The sequence below is a fragment of the Hibiscus syriacus genome, unplaced genomic scaffold (assembly GCF_006381635.1).
Source record: "Hibiscus syriacus cultivar Baekdansim isolate YM2019G1 unplaced genomic scaffold, ASM638163v2 tig00111440_pilon, whole genome shotgun sequence".
NCBI classification, from domain to species: Eukaryota; Viridiplantae; Streptophyta; class Magnoliopsida; order Malvales; family Malvaceae; genus Hibiscus; species Hibiscus syriacus.
The window spans coordinates 312,682-327,361 of record NW_024063094.1 but is presented as its reverse complement, the minus strand read 5'-3'; the positions used below and the strand labels follow the sequence as shown (position 1 = coordinate 327,361).

Genomic DNA, 14,680 nt, shown 5'->3' with positions numbered 1-14,680 from the left:
CTTAAAGTAAATTACTTATATTTATGATATAGTTAATTATATTATACATTCTCAAATTATGATTTCCATTTTAAATTAGTTTTAAAATTTTTAAATGTTTTAATTTTTATCTCAAATTATGACTCTCATTTTAAATTGGCCTCTAATTTTTTAAATGTTTCAATTTCATTTACAAACTCATCCAAATATGTAATTAGTTTCAACGATGATTTAACCTAATTTTTATATTTTCAAACATATAATAATATATTTTGACCTAACAAGTTTTATTAACGAGAAATGTGATTAGCATATACTGATAGTTTGGGATGAAGTTGAAACATTCAAAAGAATCAATTTAGAATGAGAGTCAAAGTTTAGGAATGAAATTGAAATATTACAAAAATTTGAGGATTAATTTAGAATAAGAGACTCATTCTGTCCCACTTAAATTATCCCTTATTGACTTTTTTTTAGGTCAAAATTTTTTAACTTTGACTCATTATTATTGAAAATTTATTATTGATAAAAATATGAAAAAATATATTTTAAAACTTTTAGTCAAGTAGTTTTGAAATATATATTTAATAATTTTTATTTTCTTAAATATTTAATTTAAAAATAAAATTAAAATATTTACAAGTTTAAGGACTAATTTAAAACTAGAGTTATAATTTGAAAACATGTGATGTGATTCAGTCAGCTCTATATAATAATTTAATACTTTTTTTGACAAAAAATAATTTAAAATTCCTAAAATACGTAATTTATTAACGGAGGTTAGTTTAAGTGATAAGCAGTTTGATATCGCTTAAGTAAGTTTCGAATTCAAGTTCTTGTGTATATAAAAAACTTCACTGGTAGACTCATCTACTAAAATCAGTTGTACGACACGTGTCGATTGTACTAGTAAGGACGAAGTCATACGAATCGGTAGGGCAAAAAGAAAAAAAAACATAATTTATTATATTATTTTTAATTTAAAACTTAAAATAAAAAAAGAAAAAAGAATGGAAACGCAAGTCGAAAATGAGACGCAAGATGTGATGGAAGAAACGAATCTGAGACGTCAAGTTAGCATAATCTCTTTCAGCTGCAACTATTTTGTCTGGTTTAGTTTGGTAATTTTAATTTTATTTTCTGAAGATTTTGTAATTTCAAAATGCACGGCTGATAACTGTGCAAATCTATAATACGCACCCCCCGGGTTTTGTGGTTCGGCATCTCCCTTTGAGATATTCTCCTCCCCTGTCGTAACGCCTCTTCTTCCTTTTATTTTCACTCTTGCCCTCTTACTTTCTTTTCTTCTTCACTTCAGTCCCTCTCCTTGCTAATAATATTTTAATTATTTTGTATGATTACATATTTTAATAAGACTTAATAAAAAATAAGTGTATAAATTATAAACATTTATTCACTATAGATGCTTAAAGTATATTTTGTTCAATGTAGGTGGTTAAAGCTTTTGACGTTATCATTTTAAGTGTCTGGTCCGTCACGACAGTTAAATAAAATCGTCATTCATTCGGAGTGGAACATATATTGTGTTTATATATATTTTTAAAAATTTTAGTTAAAAAACTTATTTAAGAAAACCCAAAATTATTTAAAATTATAGAAAAATCAAAATCTCTGAAATCTTTAATTCTAATCTCTTTACCATCGTTGGCCGCCACTAACTCCGTCAAAACCCCAACATCGCGAGAATAGTCGAAACTTTAACGACATTCACCCAGGTAAAATAAGGGAGACTTAATTCAAAGTACAATGAATTTTGTTGCTCAAGTGCGTTAAGGGTGCGATGGAATCATATTCAATGAAGTGACCAATGATAGAGGGCAATAAAAAGGGTGACCGCGGCGACTGAAGATGATAAATGGGTTTAAAATTAAGAATTTTTAGAGTTTGAGGGGATTAGGTTTGAGAGAAATTCAGAAGTTATTTTAATGGACGTGACAGACCAAATGCCTAAAATGATGATGTTAAAAATGTAGAACATCTATATTAAATCATTTTGACCAAACAAGGACTCCATCGAACAATATGAAAACTCAACAGGGACTGGTCCACAATTCTCCCGTTACTGGTTGCACTGCGATTAACATTTAACGAAGAAAGCAAGAGAACCGCGTCTTCTCTTCCTTCCTAATCCCTTCCTCCCTGTTAAAAGGGTCAAACCCAACTATCGCCCAAAAAGAGTTTCCATTAACGGTGATCCTCTAACATTGAAGCGCTGCCGTTTTGTTATTTTTACCTCTTATGCTATTGGCGATCGATTCTTTCTATCCCGGTAACGTCCCGGTGGCCGGAAAAGGAAATTGAATTGTTTCTGTATTATGAAGAGAAACGGAAACATCGGGAACAATAAAGGCTCGAATATTGGTAATAATAATCGCTTTTTGCCGAATTCTTTGAAATTCATTTCTTCCTGCTTGAAAACAGCCTCTTCCGGTGTCCGGTCAGCTAGTGCCTCCGTCGCCGCTTCTGTTACCGGAGGTTCTCAGGAGCATCCAAGAGATCAGGTTTATTTTCTTTCTAATTTTTCATTGATTTGTTTTTATTTTTTTTTGAAAAAATAAGCTTTCTTATTTTATCGTTCCATGGCTCAGGAAAAAATAAAGAGAAAAATCAAATTTACTTCATTTCCAAAAAAAAAAAAAATAAAGTAAAAAATTACTTCTTAGGGCTTAATTAAGTGAATGTTGAAATGTACAGCTAAAAGTTTATTTCTTTGTAAAATTTTATCCTTGAACTTAATTGCTTTTCGTTAATATTTGCTGAAATTTAAATTTGATTGTTGAAAATGATATTTTTTTTATTAAAAGGGCAAACTTCAGATGCAGAGGAATCTTTCTCTTTTTTCTTTAAAAAGGAAAAAATCACATATAGATGATATTTGTCGCTTTAGTGTCCATCGAATGGACATTTGCATTATTTCTCTGAAAATTATTTTAATTAATTTAATGAACGGAGGTTGAGCAGATTTTGTGTTTTAATTTGGATTGATTTGCCTTTTTAGCTCTGACCAAACCAATATTTAGATGATATTTTTCAGAAATGATGTCTTGGGGAGGTAAGGGAAGTGGCGCTTATTTATAGAGTGGGTTTGTTTTTTATAAATAAATGCTGTAATAATGTTAATCATCCAGGAATTAGATGCCATTTTTCTGATGGTAAGATAATTGAATTGAATCGTTTGCTTGATACATTTTCAGTGATAATTTTATTAAAAAAAAAAGATTAGGTTGTAAATCTGGAAATGATGACTCGGGAGAGTGGAGAGTTTGGTTATTTGTGAGAACAACAGTATAGATTTTTTGACATAGTCATAGAGGCAGTTTATTTGAAGATTTGTGGTGTGCCAATGATTTGATTCGTTTTTGCTCTTTCTATTACTGGCCGGTATGTTCTATTCATTCTAATAATGCTCTAATTTGAGTTCCTTTAAGATCACAGTTGACAAAATGGAAACTGAACTGCTTAATGCCATTGTATTATATGCAAGCAGTTTTTCAGTTGTACGGCGTTTTGATGACAAAATTTCATTGTAAGGATGAGGCACGAGTTTACCCGTTATCCTGAGGGGTGGGGTTGAATGTGAGATTTGAGATGCAGATATAGATTTACCTGCGTCACATTGCTTGACATGCTTTTTTGTTTTGCTCTTCTTTGTCAGATTGTGTAATGCATATGTGCATTTTCCTTGAAACTTCTTGTTACTCTATCTGCTATCTCATTGGGTTTCTTTTGTGAAACAGTTGCAATGGGCTTCCTTTGACAGACTAGAGCTTGCCCCCTTATCTTTTAAAAGGGTTCTCTTACTTGGATACTTCAATGGCTTTCAAGTTCTTGATGTCGAAGATGCCTCTAATGTCAGTGAACTTGTTTCAAGGCGTGATGATCCAGCTACATTTTTACAAATGCAACCACTCCCTGAAATGTCTGAGGGTCATGAAGGATTTAGAGCATCACATCCTTTACTTCTGGTTGTTGCTGATGAGTCAAAGGTCTCGGGTTTGATGCTTACCAGAAGAGATGGTTTTGAGGAGCCTAAAAATGGAAATACTCTTCTCTCTCCTACTGTTGTTCGATTCTATTCCCTAAGGTCTCATAATTATGTTCACGTATTGAGATTCCGGTCAACTGTATATATGGTTCGGTGCAGTCCTCGAATAGTTGCTGTGGGGCTTGCAACACAAGTAAGAATTTGCCTTTTGTATTCTTTTCTGAAACTTAGTTTTAGAACTAGATTTTTAACATTTGTCATAATCAAGTCCGACAGATTGAGATATTTTTTATTCCTTGTTTTCATATTTTGGAATGGCTAGTTCATTGAAAAACTCGGAAAAATCAGATTGGATGGTTCCAGGAATGCTTGTGTTTTATAAGAACGTTTTTCATGATAGCTTTTTACTGTAGAACATTTATCATATACTTTTATTTGTCCAATTATTTAGTTGGAGCCAAACGATTTAAACCAGCATTCTTTTATTGGTTGGCAGATATACTGCTTCGATGCTCTCACTCTAGAAAATAAATTTAGTGTCCTCACCTATCCTATCCCTCAAGCAGGAGGCCAAGGAATGTTTGGGATTAGTATAGGATATGGTCCCATGGCAGTGGGTCCCAGGTGGTTAGCTTATGCTTCAAACAATCCATTGCAGTCAAATACATGTCGCCTGAGTCCACACAACCTGACTCCTTCTGGTGTTAGTCCATCAACTTCTCCCACTAGTGGGAGTCTTGTGGCTCGATATGCCATGGAATATAGTAAGCAATTAGCTGCTGGGTTAGTCAATCTGGGTGACATGGGCTACAAAACTTTGTCAAAATACTATCAAGATTTTGTTCCTGACAGTTCTGGTTCTCCTATGTATTCAAATTCAGGCTGGAAAGTTGGTCGGGGTGCATTACATTCTGCAGACACTGATATTGCCGGGATGGTAAGTACTTGATGTATTTGAGAAGCAAACCTTAGGCTTATGTTAGAATGCCTGATAATAATTTACAGGACTAGTGCACGTTAATTCCACCTTGATGTGGAAAGCTACCATTCATATCTTTGCCTATGATGCTTGAACTTTTATGTTAGATGCATGTTTAATTTAAATTTCTCTGAGAGGTATCTGATGAAATAAGGCTGGCATTACATCTTAGAAATACTTATATCAGAGGCATGGAAGTTTGACCTTTTAGTTATCAACTATGAAAATTTCAAGTGTAATTTTAGGGTTTTTCTTTATATGTGGTTTATTGCAGGTGGTTGTCAAAGATTTTGTTTCCAGAGCAGTAGTATCACAGTTCAGGGCCCATAGTAGTCCAATTTCTGCTCTATGCTTTGATCCAAGTGGGACTCTTCTAGTTACAGCCTCAATACATGGGAACAATATAAATATTTTTCGGATCATGCCATCCTCAACAAAAATTGGATCTGGCACTCAAAGCAATGATTGGAGTTCTTCACATGTGCACCTTTATAAGCTCCATCGTGGGATGACATCAGCTGTATGTTACTGCATTCTCCACTCTTTAATTTTTTTTTATATATATATCATCTATATATAATTTCTTTTTTTCTTTTGAAGGTGATCCAAGATATTTGCTTTAGTGCTTTCAGTCAGTGGATTGCCATTGTTTCATCTAGGGGCACTGGCCATATTTTTGTTCTTTCACCGTTTGGTGCTGAGAATGTACTCCAAATCCGGAATTCTCTCGTTGATGGGCCTATCTTATCACCGGTTGTGTCTTTCCCTTGGTGGTCCACTCCATCTTTCTTGAGAAACTATCAAACATTTTCTTTGCCAGCACCACCAACTATTACCCTCTCTGTTGTTAGCAGAATTAAAAGTGTTAACTCTGGATGGCTTAATACAGTTACCAATGCTGCATCCTCTACTGCTGGAAGAACCTCCTTCCCTTCTGGTGCTTTCTCTGCCATTTTTCATAACTCTTTACCTAATGATACACAACGAACTCAGGTAGATGCGAATGTTTTGGAGCACCTACTAGTTTACACTCCTTCTGGGCATGTTGTTCAACATAAGCTACTGCCTTCATTTGGAGGAGAGGCAAGTGAAAGTGCTTCGAGAATTGGACCAGATTCTGCTCTCCAGGTGCCAGAAGAGGGGTTGCGGGTGAAAGTTGAACCTATGCAAGCATGGGATGTATGCAGAAGAACAGATTGGCCAGAAAGAGAGGAATGCGTTTCTGGAATGACTTATGGGAGAAAAGAACCGTTAGAGGTGGCTATGGATGGTTCTGACTCTGAAGAAAATAATGCTGGGCAAAAGGACTTGTCAAAACCCCAAGACCTAGCACACTTGTATCTTTCCAATGCAGAAGTGCAAATAAGCTCTGGAAGGGTACCAATCTGGCAGAATTCTAAGGTAGTTATTGATGATTACTTTGTAATATACTATTGATGGTCACCAGTTTCACTTATGACTCGTATGCGTTTCCTTAGGTATCATTCTATGCAATGAGTCCTGTGCGATTCAATGAGCATAAGTTCACTGCTGATCAGTCTGGTGGAGAAATTGAAATAGAACGGATGCCTGCTCATGAGGTTGAAATTCGACAGAGGGATTTATTACCTATCTTTGAGCATTTTCACAGGATTCAACCTGATTGGAATGACAGGTATTTTCTGCATTCTTTACATTGTGCTGAATGGTACCCACCAAATTAGATTTCCTTGACACAGTTTCCTTTATTCCCTGTTCAGGGGCTTAGCTGCAGAAAGTTATCCAATGTCATCTTCTCATGATGCCAAAGCAAGATTCTCTGAAGTCACTGTTATTTCTCACTCTAAGTTAGTGTCACCTGGCTCGACTGAAAATTCAGATAATGGTATGACAGTGTTTTAAATTTTATATATCATTCAATATACTTCTTGATTCATGCAATTCATTTGATGATTGGAGTTTTAACCAGGGTCATCAAGAAATTCTTACCCGCCGAGCATTCAGTATGGGAAGGATAGTAGTGGGATAGAAGGACAGAGTTCTATTTTGACATCAGATATGCTTAACCAGAGCAGTCTTAGCAAAGATGCTGGTTTAGCTCCTTTTGGTCAATCTAAAATGGGTGTCTGTCACATTGAGGATAATAAATCTAGTAATAGTCCATCATCATTAACAAGTGACTCTCTATCTGGTGGAAGAAACAGTGGTGGAAGCAGTGATGTTTCGAACACAAGTTCTAACCGGTCAGATTTGAGCTTGAACATGTTAGACGAGGGGCCTGTAAATGAATCACCAGATTTTGAGCACTTTTTTCGAGAAGAGTACTGTAAAGTGTTGCCCTCAAGTGCGTGTGTCGAGCCAAGTGAGCTCCCTACTGATGTTGACAGCAACAGTAGTCCTTGTGAGAGAGAAAAATCAGAGGAAGGAGACAATGATGATATGTTCGGGGGAATTTTTTCTTTCTCTGAGGATGGTCAGTGTCTAAAGATGTTATTTGAAGTAGCTTCTTCCATATAACATGCAAACTGTCTTTTATATCGGCTAAAACCTTACTGAAATCACCGTTCCGGTTTTGTGGCAGGTTGAGTTCTATCTTGTGTTCCTTTCCTGATGCGAACGCCATGTTTATTTTTGTCGATGTCAGGTTCAACCGCAGGCTTATAGGGAATAGGCCGGCAAACTAATTGGAAGGGTGGTTTGGTGATTTAAGAAGCTACTGACTGATTGATTCAATTAATATAAAGACTGGCTCATTGTGCCACTAGGGCAACTCTCTGGATTCTACCCACTTAGTGTACATGTTGTAAATTGATATTCTCCTAAATGCAAATTTGCAAGGCATGCTATTTCTGTGTTGTGTAACATTATTCATTCTTCAAATAAAAAGAAAAAGTAATAAAAAAAAGAAAATGAATTTCTGTACAGTTTGTTCTAAATGGTATGAACCAGTCATGCCCTTGCATACATCTTGAATGTGTAGATGATCATACCATATGCCTAGATGGTTTCATATACAAATTGGTATATGAAGTTAACAATTTTTCTTAAATGAGTACTTGAATTTAGAAAAAGTTCTCAAACTAATACTTGTATAGACTTGGTATTTCAATTATGAATATGTTTGGTTGTTAAAATATCATGTCAGCATCATGCATCCATTTGAGAATTTTTTTCAAACTCAGGGTACCAATTTGTATATTAAGCCAAAATATCTAGTTTTTCAAGAACGAGCAAACACTTTGATAACAGACAAAACAAGAAAGCAGAAATGGCAAAACATGAACCATATATATACACATTCTGCACTTTTTTATGAGTACTGTAGAGGGACAAGCTCATCCAAAACATTATTTTCTCTTTGATGACCCTCTCTGTTCTGTTCATTTCCTTCTCTTTTTTTTAACCAAAAACTTTGGATTCCCCCCCCCCCAAAAAAAAACATCCTGCATCTTTGTATTTTTGTGGCCTGCATTGGCAGCTACATTTATGGCATGAAATCTCCCATGGAAATTCAGCCCCCACCACCTAGAGATGCCCTTCCCATCAAAGGGCCTTAGACATGGAGTGGTCCCTTCCATCTCTATAACCAGTCACACTGAGATACTCTTTTTCATCATGCATCATCACCATTTTCTTATACAGGGCAAAGTCTTTAACTTATATACAGATTTTACAGCAAAATTTGGGACTTTGGCAAAATAAGTACTTGGAAAGGGCTTTCACTTAGGCTCCCTGTTACTATGGAGATTGGAGCCATTTCTGGTGTCCAGTCCATATCTTTTTTGTCGTTTTAAGGGGCTTGAATTGTCTTAATCCAACACAACAATAGCCATTGAGGGTCCCCAACAACACATGGCCCTAAAAACCAAACCTAAATTTGCTAACTCATGTAGTGTTCTTAATTAATCTCTTTGACAAGCAATGATTTATGGTTCTGTTGGGTGTACAAAATTATGTTATCAGCTGTTGTCCAATTGGAGAAAATCTTGGAGAAATTGCTGGTCATCTTGGGAAGGTTAGTATCCGAATTTTCTATGTTGGAGTATTTAAACGTTCAATATCCTCCGATTTAGTTTGAGAGATGTATGGAACATTTCAGCATGAAATAATAAATAAAAGGGAAAGCAATTAAAGATAGCATTTGGAAGATTAATTAATCTTGAGAGCAAAGCTAAAAAGCAAAGTTGTAGAGTACATTATAGGGCCAAAATGTACCCCATTGATCACTCTTGGCCAATTAATTTTTCTATTAAACATATTTACCTTTACAGACAAGAACATAGCTTTCAACAACTGTGGCAAGTTAAGATTCTTGAAAAGATTGACAGCATATTACAGGCATAACATGTGAAGGGATAAGAGGAAAAGAGAGGCAAGAAACTTGAAAAGAGTAGTAGGTAAGATAGAAATGGATATGCTTCTGTAATAACAATTATCCTTGATTTCTTAAAAATAAAGATTTGAACTTACATTTTTTTATTGATAAGATAAAATAACAGCATCAGTGACTGCGCCAGCCTTTATTTTGTTGCATAAGAGACAATTTGAGCCAAAAAAAAAAAACTCCCATGCAAAGTTGCAGCATGGTTTTCACACCACTTTCTTTCAAATTTGGCCTGAAAAGTGTGGGGTTTCTTTTCTTTTTCATCCCATGTTATTAGTTATTGCAAGATGGTTAATTGTTTTTTTTTTGGATTCCAATAATGAACAACAAATGAGAAGATTGTGTGAAAAATATTTGTTTCTATTGCTGATGCTACAATTAAACCTTGGACTTTAATGCCAGCTGACAGTGGAATAAATTATCTAGAACTGGAATTGGGGTATTGGCAGTAATGGTAAAGCCATATCCTTTAGGCTGGTTGGCACTTAGCATAGGAAAAAAACAAAATAATAAACAATTGAAGAAAATGATGGGGAGAGAGAGCAATAATTACTGAAAGAAAAAGATGGCAAGGTGAATCAATGGCATCAAGTTTTGGATATTGTGATACCTTATATATATATATATATATATATATATATATATACACTTCAGAGTTTTTCAACTTGCTCATAAATTATGAGGGTAAAATATAGATAAGGAAATGAAGTCATAAACACAAACCCAGAGAAGAAAGGGATAAAAAACAACAGAAAGAGGGAGAGAGAAAGAGGGAAGGTGTTACTTTACATATACTGTAGTTATTATTTATAGTCCACTGTCAAGGGCAAGATTCTTGGACTCCTCACACTATAATATCCATTTAATAACCCCTCACCTTTCCATTTATTTAAAGGCAGAACATGTTATAGTTCTCTATAAGATCTGCAAGTGGGGAAAATATACCTTAAAAGCAAGCTGCAATGGATTTGGCTCAGTTGCAAAGGCAGCTGGTTGACTATAAAACTTCACTCTATCATGAGGTTAGTTTTGTTATACCAGTAGCTCTTAGTTTTGTTCTGTTTTCTTTGGTTTTTGGATATATTAGATGTTTGAGTGATGAGTTCTTGTTCTATGAGTAGGATTTTCTGGATGAACAGTTCACCCAACTTCAAGAACTTCAAGATGAAAACAACCCAGATTTTGTGGTTGAAGTGGTATCTCTTTTCTTTGAAGATTCTGATAGGCTTCTCAATGAACTGACTAAAGCTCTGTGAGGGTTTTCCTTGAATAATTTTTAAACAATTTTCCTTGTAATCTGAACCATCCAAGACTCTATTTTCTGCTATGGTTTACTCTCTACATTTTCTCCATCCATGTCTTAGTGTGGTTTCATTATTGCTTTCTGATCTTAATATATAGAGAGCAGCAGAGCGTAGATTTCAAAAGTGTTGATGCTCATGTTCACCAGTTGAAAGGTAGCAGCTCCAGGTATTTTCCTCCATCTTTTAACCTCAGTTTCTAATTTTAGCTTCAGATGAGAACCTTAGATTGAAACATTTTTTTGCAATGGTTAAAGCCAACTTTGTACCAACGTATGGGAAAGTTTGTCACTGAAAAAATCAGATTCAGTCTGTAAAATTTGTAATGTTCAATAATAATAATCTGTACTTTAAAATTTGTCTTCTGTAGTCATCAATTTTCACCGATTGTAAAGTACGGGTTCCACTACATGTCCCACATGAAGGAATCCTATTAATTGTACAGCTTTTACCTACAAAATGTTCTTTTTTTTCGTGGTAAAATGTTCTTCAAATTAACAGCATTGGTGCTCAGAGAGTTCAGAAAGTCTGCATTGCCTTCCGCAACTACTGCGAAGAGCAGAATGTCGAAGGGTGAGTTTATTTTATGTCTTAGATTAGTACTTTTCATTGAATTTAATGTTAATAGTGATGAGAAGTTTCAAGTTTTGATGTCATACATAGGTGTCTTAAATGTCTGCAACAAGTGAGGCATGAATACTCTCTTGTAAAAACTAAGCTTGAATTTATGTTCCAGGTAATGTAGAGATATCTAACCTTATCGAGTAGCAATTTTCTTTCTATCCAAACATGTTTTAATCCTTTGCTAACTCCAAGGATTGATTTTCCATTTCATTGACTGCAGCTTCAGCAGCAGATATTGTCTGCTGGAGGCTCAATTCCTATGTAACAGTTGGCTTTAAAGAGACATAAATCTGCAGAGAAGAACATGGGACCAAATATGATATTTTTGGCATTGTAGAAAAGTTATTTTCATTATCTTTGTTGTTTTACAATTATTGCAGTTTTAGTAGGGTACCTAAGCTACTGAAGGGTTCTATCTACTTTCGAGCTTAAGCTTGTATCATATTGCCTGTGTACGAGCAATGACAAAGAATGTGAATAAAACCCTTCCAGCTGTTTCCTCTGAAGTGCTTTTTTCTGGTTTTAATCATTGAGTTTCATGCTTCAATCTGTTTAAGAACAATATATGAACAAATGAAACACAAATCTTATCACGAATCCTTAATCCTTTGGACCAATGATCGTGTTTCGAGACCTTAAAATCTATACATCAATGATATCAGAATTGCAGAGGTTTAATGGGATACTTTATGAACCTTCATCTCTGTCACCTTCATTTTAGAGAAAACAGGTGAAAATTTACCAGAAGTTTGGTAAAGGAACCAAAAGGATTGGATTATTAATTAACCAATCAAATTGATTAGTCCAACAACTCAAGAACACTGATTCCTCGTGAGTTTGTTGAAACAACTATTCTTATCAACAACACCAACTAAAACTGTTCTTTATAGAACAAATGCGTTGGCCAAATAAACATTATCACCGACCATTCACTGTTACATGCAGTATATATGATTATAAATTAGTGGTTACTGTTGCACTTTAGGCATTGAAAATGAAGTGGAAACCCCACGTTGTTTGGTTGATTTCTTTCTATGAAGTCTCAAAATGTTTTTATAATCACCAATCAGTACTCATCTCTCTATCACATTCATTGAACATGATTATTTTATAAGGTCAAACTGTGTTTTTTCACATGAGAGGGATGTCCCCCCATTTATTTAGTTTGTTGGTAATCTTGCAAGTAAAGCCAGAATACAAGCTGTAATGACAGAATATCAAATGATTTTCTTTTCATCTTTACATAGTATTTTATGGGAATCGCATTATCATCTTCCAACCAAGTCACCGATCATCTTCTGCAATCTTTTTAATGGTTTCAATTCCATATGAAACATGTCACCGTACCGGTAAGAGCTTGATTAACTTTACAGGTAAGAAATTCGGTTTCTGCAATGTTATCTGCATTCGAGATGTCAAATACGAGCATGTTGTCGTAACCGGTTTTCGTCCGGACACGAAATATTAAATTGGGCGAGGAAATTGATGTGAATAAATAATTTTGAAAATAATTTGAGAGTCGCCATCGGCCTTTTGGGTCAGGTAGGTCGAATACCTAAAAAAATATCTTTTTTTTTTTAAAAAAAAGTTTTAAGAAAACATCAAAAAAAAAATTAAACTGATCTGCGTTATAACCAAAAATTCGTTCTTTTTAGTAATAAAAGGGATTCGTGGTCGGTTACGTTAGGAAGGATTAGCACCCCTACAACGCCCAAAATTGGTACTTTGCAATTATAAATTGTCTCTATTAAAATTTAAAAATTCAAAAATTTATAATTCTATTATTTTCAAAATTATATAAAAAAATATTTATTTATTTAAAAATATCCAAAAAGAACTTCTAGTTGCCTTAAGACAGCTCTTTTCTTTGATATTGATAAATAATATTATTTAATTTTTAAATTTTAAAAATTCAGAATAGGACATCCAGTTGTATTAAGACTGTCCTTTTCTTGATTTATTAAGATAAATATTTAAAAATTACTATTTATTATATATATATTTATGACTATATAAAAATATTTATTCATAAAAATAAAAATATATTAAATAAATATTTAAAAACAATAAAAGAAAAATTATAATAAATGTAAATTACATAAAAATAAAATTAAAAGTCTAATTTATAATTATAAAATTATAGGGATCAAATGTTATTTATCCAAATATTATTTTAATATGAAGGACTAAAATAAAAGAAATTAAAATTCGAAGACCAATTAAGAATATTATAATTTAATTTAGTGACTAAAATGTAAACTTTACAAATAAGGAGGACTGCGGACGGGGTTTAACTATTTCGTAATTACGCGCATAGTCCTTCCCGAAACGACGTCGTTCGGGAAGGACTATAAATGGTCCAAACCGGCTGGCCCGAAGGGCCAGCCATTTCATTTCATTTTTTTTTTCTCTCTCTAGCAGAGAGAGTTTTAAAACTCTCTGCCTTCTCTCTAGCTTCCCTCACCGGAGGGAAGCCGGTCACTGGACGGCAACCGTCTGCCGCCGTGACCATCACCGCCGGCCACCGCATCCGGTGGCCGGAAAAATTTTTCTTTACACTAATATATAGATCGGACCGTCCTAAGGACGGTTCCGGTGTTATTTCTTCCTAAAAGGCTCCCAATCGGAGCAAATCTACAAAAGTACCTTCGTTGTTTCGAAGGTTCCGGTGAGATCTGGTAGTCGGAGCTTCCTCGGTAAGTCTCTTCTTCCTTTTTTTTTTTTTTCTTCTGGTTCTTTGCTGCTGCTGAGATCGTTGGTATTAGTTTGTTTTTTTTTCTTTTCTCTGTTTGTTTTTTCTTTCCGTTCTCTGTTTTTTCTCTCTGTTTTTTGTCTCTTTGCAGGTGGGGTGGTGGCTTTTATAGCCACCACCGTTGTAGCCGTCGGACCGGTTCGAAGAAGGGCTCTCGGTGAGTCACCGGACTACCAGTGGTGACTCACCGAGTAGCCATGGCGTGGACGGCTGGTATGATCTTCTGGAGCCTTCATTCGGGACGTGGCAGCGGCGGAGGCGGCGAGAAGACTGTCGGCAGCCGCGGGAAGCTGGGGCGGCGCCGCGTGGCCCTAGGGTATCAAACCCTAGGGTTTCCTCTCTGAAGCCATGTGGACCGTTGGATCGTGCCAGATCCAACGGTTGTGATGAGGCGGCTGAGGATGATTAGGGTTAGGAAACCCTAACTGGAAACCCAAATATTTAGGGTTTCTGGTTGGATTTGGACCGGTTTCAGTTGGTTTGTAACTGGGCCGGTTGAATTGTAATTGGTTTGTAATTTATATGTATTTAATATATTTAATAATAAAATAATAATAAAAATAAAAATAATAATAATAATAATATTAATAATGATAATAATAATAATAATAATAATAATAATAATAATAATATTAATAATAATAATATTAATAATAATAATATGGATAAAAAATAG

At 34.8% G+C, this 14,680-nt stretch overlaps 2 protein-coding genes across 3 annotated transcripts; both read left to right on the top strand.

Moving 5' to 3' along the window:
- Positions 1-2,117: 2,117 nt before the first annotated feature.
- LOC120163328 (autophagy-related protein 18h-like) lies at positions 2,118-7,867 on the top strand. 2 transcript variants are annotated; one of them, XM_039173298.1, is made up of 9 exons: positions 2,118-2,501; positions 3,738-4,178; positions 4,482-4,922; positions 5,239-5,484; positions 5,565-6,365; positions 6,443-6,618; positions 6,704-6,828; positions 6,913-7,416; positions 7,525-7,867. In XM_039173298.1, the coding sequence occupies exons 1-9, from the start codon at positions 2,316-2,318 to the stop codon at positions 7,527-7,529; spliced, it is 2,925 nt and encodes a 974-aa protein (XP_039029229.1). In that variant the 5' UTR covers positions 2,118-2,315; the 3' UTR covers positions 7,530-7,867. The 2 variants fall into 2 exon arrangements, with proteins under 2 accessions (XP_039029229.1, XP_039029230.1); XM_039173299.1 differs by lacking the exon at positions 4,482-4,922.
- A 2,132-nt stretch (positions 7,868-9,999) lies between these two features.
- Positions 10,000-11,755, top strand: LOC120163330 (histidine-containing phosphotransfer protein 1-like). The gene is made up of 6 exons (XM_039173300.1): positions 10,000-10,349; positions 10,449-10,579; positions 10,729-10,797; positions 11,130-11,201; positions 11,292-11,364; positions 11,473-11,755. The coding sequence occupies exons 1-6, from the start codon at positions 10,290-10,292 to the stop codon at positions 11,515-11,517; spliced, it is 450 nt and encodes a 149-aa protein (XP_039029231.1). The 5' UTR covers positions 10,000-10,289; the 3' UTR covers positions 11,518-11,755.
- The last annotated feature ends 2,925 nt before the right edge of the window (positions 11,756-14,680 follow it).

What these genes read in the sequence shown, in the direction of transcription:
- LOC120163328 (XM_039173298.1), top strand. Translation starts at nt 2,316, where the DNA reads ATGAAGAGAAACGGAAACATCGGGAACAATAAAGGCTCGAATATTGGT. An exon ending in AGGAGCATCCAAGAGATCAG is followed by an intron (nt 2,502 to 3,737) that starts GTTTATTTTCTT and finishes TTTGTGAAACAG; the next exon opens with TTGCAATGGGCTTCCTTTGA. An exon ending in CAACCTGATTGGAATGACAG is followed by an intron (nt 6,619 to 6,703) that starts GTATTTTCTGCA and finishes TTCCCTGTTCAG; the next exon opens with GGGCTTAGCTGCAGAAAGTT.
- LOC120163330 (XM_039173300.1), top strand. Translation starts at nt 10,290, where the DNA reads ATGGATTTGGCTCAGTTGCAAAGGCAGCTGGTTGACTATAAAACTTCA. An exon ending in AAACTTCACTCTATCATGAG is followed by an intron (nt 10,350 to 10,448) that starts GTTAGTTTTGTT and finishes TTCTATGAGTAG; the next exon opens with GATTTTCTGGATGAACAGTT. An exon ending in AGCTTGAATTTATGTTCCAG is followed by an intron (nt 11,365 to 11,472) that starts GTAATGTAGAGA and finishes CATTGACTGCAG; the next exon opens with CTTCAGCAGCAGATATTGTC.